Source organism: Myotis davidii, unplaced genomic scaffold (assembly GCF_000327345.1).
Source record: "Myotis davidii unplaced genomic scaffold, ASM32734v1 scaffold404, whole genome shotgun sequence".
In the NCBI taxonomy this organism is placed as follows: Eukaryota; Metazoa; Chordata; class Mammalia; order Chiroptera; family Vespertilionidae; genus Myotis; species Myotis davidii.
In genome coordinates this window covers 203,952-211,006 of record NW_006295824.1, presented here as the reverse complement: position 1 = coordinate 211,006, position 7,055 = coordinate 203,952, and the positions used below count along the sequence as shown (strand labels likewise).

The following is a 7,055-nucleotide window of genomic DNA, read 5'->3' as shown; positions in this document are numbered from 1 at the left end:
GCTGGTCTACAGGTCATTCTCCCTCCCCCTCCGGCAGCTTCTCTAGCCCGACCTGCCACCTCCGACCAGCTCGCCTCTGTGGGGGGCACAGGCTCGGACGCAGACAAGAAAGGCTGGCCCGGCCAGTGTGGCTCAGTGGTTGAGCATCAATCTGTGAGCCAGGAATTCACAGTTCGATTCCCAGTCAGAGCACATGCCTAGGTTGTGGGCTCGATCACCAGTGGGGGCCATGCAGGAGGCAGCCGATCAATGATTCTCTCTCATCATTGACGTTTCTATCTCTCTCTCTCTCTCCCTTCCTCTCTGAAGTTAATAAAAAGAATCATGCATAGGTAAAAGATCCATTCAAAGTGCAAATTAGAGAAGTGGATTTTAATTTACAAGAGTATAGCGAGTTCATTGATTTGGTTTCCAATTTCACATGCAACTAACCTTTAAAGAACTACCATCGTCAGAAAATAAAGATATGTGCCTGTTACGATGGATTGTTTTGTGTGGGGTTTTTTTTTTTTGCATATTACAGAATTTCCTTCTTTTAAAGGCTGAATAGCATTCTTTTGTATGCATATACATTTTCTTTATCCATTAACCTGTCAATGGGCTCATAGGTTGTCTCTGTACCTTGGCTATTTCGAGTGGTGCTGCAATAAACATGGGAGGGCTAATATGCCTTTTGTACATGTAGTCGGAGTAGGAAGTAGCCTTTGTAGATCGGCTTCTTTCACTTGGTAATATGTATGTCGGTTTAGTCCTTTTTGGTGAACCTGATTTCAATTATTTTGGATAAATGTTCAGAAGTGGGATTACTGGATCAAATGGTGGTTCTACTTTTAATTTTGCAATAATAGGGATGAACTTTGAGGACATAATACTAACTCAAATAAGTCAGTCATAGAAAGATGAATATTGTGCGATTTTACTTATATGAGGTATCTAAAGTAGTCAAATTCATATAATCAGAGAGTGGAATGGTGGTTGCCAGGGGCTGGAGAGAAATAAATGAGTCAACAAGCTTAAAGTTTTAGTTAAACAAGATGAATAAGTTCTAGCGACCTGCTGTTACCATACTTACAGTCAACATACCTTACTGTACACAAAAAATTGTTAAGAATGTAGATATTATGCTACGTGTTTTTAACATGATAAGATGAATTTTTTTTTAAAAAGGTTCGTAAATCAGAGCAAAATAATCTGAAAGAAAATTCCTTCACCAATTTGTGCTGAAATGAGGATTCTAATTTACTGAAATATTACCTCTTATTTATATTCCTAGTGGAACATTGCCAAAAAATGATAATTTTTTTCTTTGTCTTCTCAAGAATGCAAACAAACCTTTTCAAAAAAAAGTTTGATTATTTGTCAAAATTAGAAAGTAATTAAATGTGTATTTAAATGAGAATATAATGTTAAAGAAATTTTTACAGTTTCCAGTCTAAGCCACAGACAAATAACTTATACCACAGTCTTTGCTTATATAGCTCATGTCACTAGAGTAGCCTTCTCTGACAATCATATAAAATACTTGTCCTCCAATCAGTCTACGGTCACCCTTTCCTCTTTATTTTTCCCATAAAATTTATCTTTGCCTGAAATGGTATATGTTGATCAAGCTTTAATTTTGTTTACTGTCTTCATAGCATCCTAGGATTTAAGCTTTATTCTGTTTTGGTCACTGGCATGTTTGCCGGTACTTAAAATAGTATGTGGTTTATAGAAGGAGCTTGATACAACTACACACCTATTGGTATGTACAAAGTCCAGAACAACACCACCACCAAATACTGATAAGAATGTGGAGCAAAAGAACTCTTTCATTGCTGGTATGAATACAAAAATGATGGAGTAACAGTTTAGAGGTTTCTTACAACAGTAAACATATGCTTACCATTACATACAGTAATCATTCCTTAATATTCACCCAAATGAGTTGAAAACATGTCCACACAAATTCATAACAGCTTTATGCATAATTGCCCAACCTTGCAAACAACCAAGATGTTCTTCAGTGGTACATTCAGACAGTGGAATATTATCCAGTGCTGAAAAGAAATGAACTAGCAAACCAGGTAAAGACATGGAGTAAACCGGCACGCATGTTACCAAGTGAAAGAAGCCAATCTACAAAGGCTACATCCTGCTACAGCTACATGACATTGTGCAAAAGGCCAAGCTATGGGGACAGTAAAAAAAATCAGTGGTTATCAGGGGTTTGGGGAGGGGGAGGAAAGAAAGAATAGGCAGAAGGCAAAGAACATTTAGGGCAGTGAAACTAGTTTGCCTGATACTATAAATAGATATATGCTATTATAAATTTGCCAAAACTTAGAGAATTTACACCACCAAGCGTAAACTCTGATGTATGCTTATGGATCATAATAAACGTACCACTCTGGTGTGGGGTATCGATATTGAGAAAGGCTGTGCCTGAGTGAGGGGCAGGGATGTGATTGGAAAATCTGCATTTTATGATCAGTTTAACTGGGAAACTAAAACTGCTGTAAAAAATAATGTTTACTTAACAAACCAAATCACACCAATAAAGACATTCAAATATTACAAATAAGAAAAAAAATAATATTATTGAGTTTGTGGCCCTGGATTCAATTTTACCGATCCATTAATTTAACAAATAATTACTGAGTGCCACTCCATATAAGTACATATGTACGTTAAGGTGCTAGAACCATAAAATGACCTGGCTCCAATCAAGACGCTCATAGTATAGTGGTAGCTGACAGTAAAACAGATAACTGACAGATTGTGGAGTCCTACAGAAATAAGCAGAGAGGTTGATGAGCAACCTAACCTGAGGGGTAGAATCAGCTAAAGTTAAAGGGAAGACTGTAGAGATGAGTAATGATTATCCAGGTGTAGCAGGGTTAAAATAGATAGTTACCATATTCAGATGTGAAAAATAAAAGAGCATTTGTTTTCAACTCCTTGAAAATGCATCTAAATATGACACCTCCATTCCATCTGATCAGGTGTACTTCAGGGACAGCAACTCAAATTGACCAATTGGAAATGACAATTTCTTTCTGGGAGCTCAGTCTTAAGGGAAAATGTTCAGTCTTTCAGGATTTCTCTTTTTCTTCCTTTTTTTTTCTTGTCCAGAAGCCACTTGGTTATAAGAAGGCTAACCAGACATCTTTGCTGGTTAGTAATCCCTAGATTACTTCTTTCCTCGTGGTCTCTCTGACTTAGCACTTGTTCTAATTTTTTTGGTGTTTTATAGATTAAGTATTATTGCTGTTAATCACTGTTTTAAAATACATCATTATCGGTTTGATAGATCTTCAATTTTACTTCTAGATTCTCCCATGGTATAAAAGAGTCTGAGACTACTTTAATGTTTAAATGTTATAAAACAGCCAATATCAACAATGGTCCATATGTCGTTACCAGACCCTTTAAATAACAAAGAAACTAACATCATTTTCCGGGCAGCTAACTCTTGATCTGACTAGTGGCAGAAGTTTTCAACTTTGTTCCCCCTGCTGGCCACTTGGTGTACAAAACTGAGACATCTGTGAAGTATCCGTAAGTGACAGTGTTGTGGAAAATTACGTTAGTTGTAAGTGAAGGCTGAGTAGTGCTGCCATGGACCCTATATAAAGTAATCCAAATGCTTTGAGATCAACAAACATGTATTTATTTTATGATTGGCAACACACATTTTTGTAAAAAAAAACCCTTCAGGCAGCAATGGGCTAAAAGACATGAAGGGTCATATTTATTTAAAAATTAAGCACTGAGTTTACATTTCACAAGAAAGTTGATGGTGAATGTGCAACTTGAACATTTAACATTCATGAAAGGGGGCTACATGGATAGCATTATCCACGTAAAAGCCAAAAGACACAGATGAGCTGAAAATACATCAACATTTATTTCAGAATTTACAGTCCTTTAAAGAACACTGCCCAAAGATGATAATTGGATATGTGCATTTGCATGGGGAGCATTTACATATCTATAATAATGAAAGCATAATATGCTAATTAGACTTATTTGATATAAAGTTTTCTTGGAAAAGTGCATAACAGAAAATTTGCATGCAATTAAATAAGATTAGTCTCATTCTCTGCTTCAGAGAGAAAGTTGGCTAAATTAATTTTAAATGAGTTTAATTTTTAAATTCAAATCTTTAATCCAAGTACGCTTTTGGAATTGCATTTGTTGAAGATAAAATACCCGATGCCCTTGTAAATCCTATTGTAAAGTGTCTCTTAAATTCATTTAAGAAGTTCAACATTGAAAATAAATGTCATTTATTTGTGATGGAGCTGCGTAAAATGTTTGTTGGAACTCATCACTGTGTTACAAACTATGTTCCTTGTAAATTAAAAAAAAAACTATGGAGCTGCAATATTTTTGGAATTAGTTGTGATACATTTGACTTATTTTATATTCATAAACTCTGTTACATTCTATCAATTGAAGAGAAGCTGTAGCTGTTAAAATTTACAACTTTTTAATGTAAATACAGAGTAAATAAACTATAATTTTTGTGTGCAACAAAGCTGATGTTAAATTAAAATTATATCTCATCATGACACAACATGTTTTCTCTATTTACTGCTTGTCATTAGTTAATTTTTTTAAAAGTTTGACTATTTAAAGAACTATTTGTAAATATTCTGGAACTCATCATTTTATAACAATGATGAGTTCCAGATATATTTATGAATATTCTGATTATATTCTGTAATGCTATTGAACTTTTGGTACACGGGTTCTCTAAATTTTGGTTGCATTGTTCAAAATAGGTTGGAAATATTTAATCAAAATTATTTTATATATGGACCACTAAAATTTTAGATTCTAAAGTTTTTTAGCAAATAGGATTTATTAAAATGAAGTTTCTAAACAGGAACACATTGAGATTAATGCCTACAATAGAAAGGGAGAAACAATGAGGTCTTAAATAATACATTTATATTTTAAATTAAAGAATTGTGCTATGGAATACATTAGCTTAAGGGACGATTTTATTGATGTATTGCTTGTTTTTAATTAGGTAACATATTAAAATGAAATGAAATTAAGATGACACATTTTCTAACATCTAAATTAGCAAAGAATTTTAAAATATTCCTAAATAGAAGCAACTACTTTGATTGAGTAGTGTCCCATAAGCATATTTGTTGCTAAACAGTACTCTTATTCAAGAAAAAGACAGTATCTACAATATCTATAAAAATATATGGGATGAAATAGGTTACCTATTTCAACAAAAAAGTTAAACCAAACTTTGGAATTATCAAATATTTTAGCTATATAGATTATTTTCTCAATTAAAAAATGTATAGTCTACACAGTAAGATCAATTGCCAGTATGAAAATTTAAAAATATAAACATTAAATAATCATTATTGAAAGAAATGATTGCAATAAAGATACAAACATGCTATGGTCTTGGGTAAAAGGACTCATTATTGTGAAAAATGTTATTCTCCCATAATTAATCTACAATATTAATTCAATTTAAATAAAAATCCTGCCCGAGCCAGTTCTCTCAGTGATTAGAGCACCAGCCCTCTGACTGAAGAGCACTGGGTTCAATTCTGGTCAAGGAAACGTATCTTCATTGTAGGCTCAAACCCCAGCCCTGGTCAGGGCGCATGGGGTAGGTAACCAATCGATATGTCTCTCTCACATTGACTTTTCTCTCTCTCTCTGTTTCTCCCCCTCCCTTCCACTCTCTCTAAAACTCAATGGAAAAATATCCTCAGGTAAGGTTGAATAAAAATAAAGTTAAAAATCCTAATGTAATTTTCAACTGGAAATTAATCTGAAGTATATATAAAAGTGCATTCACAGCAATGGCAATTTTGAAAAATAAAAAGTCAAGAAGCAAGAAAGAGAGGAATAAATGGTGATGGATGGAGACTTGCTTGAAGTGGTGAACACATAATACAATATACAGATGATGTATTATAGAATTGTACATCTAAGACCTACATAATTTTATTAACCAATGTCACCCCAATAAATTCAATAAAAAAGAAAAAAGGTCAAGAAGCAGACCTGCCTAAAAAAGGACAAGTTGTATAAATAAAGCTATGGTGTTTAAATAACTTCAGCTTTGGAGCCTCTGTACCCATTAAGTACAGAACAGAGTCCAGAATCAGACGCATATATAGAAATTTAAGGTAAAAATGACATTTCAAATCCTATGGAAACATTTTTAATAAATGATAATGGGGAAAATGTCTACCTTCTTAGAAAAAGATTTACACAAAAATGCAGTCTACTTGTGTTTAAAATGTAAGCATGACCTGTGCTATAAAATTTCTGTGTTAAATATATATTTTAGTATTTTGGGTATATGGGAGGCATAATTGATTAAGAAAAAGATTTTATGATATATATTTATATATTGACAACCCTCTGTAGTATGAAAAGTATCATAAAGTTAAAATTTTGAGGACATATACAAAAATAACATATAAATAAAAATGAAAAGATAATCTCATATAAAATCAGAGAAAGTTTAAACAGAAAACAGACTGAAGAAACAGTAATGGTCACTAAGTATGCAGAACAAAGAAAGCTCAACCTCAGAGAGTAAAAGACACAATGGAATACAATTTCATAGTCATCAGATTAGAAAAAATAACACCTTTAAATCTGAAGCAAGATGGCCATGTTAATATGTTTTGTACAAAATATTATTTTTAATTATCTATATTTTTTTATGTTTGAAATGTCTTTTATATTTATACCACAGAAGGAATATAAAAAAGGGGTCAGGAAGCAAATTTGAAAGTGGATAACACTGAAGAGGATTTTGAGTTGAGTTTCAGTTGTTTATTTATTTTTGTTTGTTTTTCAGTTTCTAGTGTTTAAATTTCCCAGTACAAACGTTGATTTTTTTTAAGACATCATTCAAATGTATTGTATTATCCTTTTAAAAATCAAATGGTCTGTATTCATTTTAAAAATAGCTTAAAAGACTACAAAAGTGAAAAAGAGGTTATTGCTAAGTACTTTATATCCTGAGCTGTATAGTATAAAATAAATACTCAAAGGGAAAAATGTGGGCTGCAAAA

The 7,055-nt window shown here is 33.0% G+C and overlaps 1 protein-coding gene across 1 annotated transcript in view; it reads right to left on the bottom strand.

Moving 5' to 3' along the window:
* Positions 1 to 7,055, bottom strand: part of GLRA3 (glycine receptor alpha 3) — a 126,085-nt gene that overhangs the window by 42,013 nt on the left and 77,017 nt on the right. Inside the window, exon 6 of the mRNA XM_006770743.2 lies at positions 622 to 764. Coding sequence (XP_006770806.2) covers positions 622 to 764 — 143 coding nt within the window. The remainder of the gene's footprint in view (positions 1 to 621; positions 765 to 7,055) is intronic.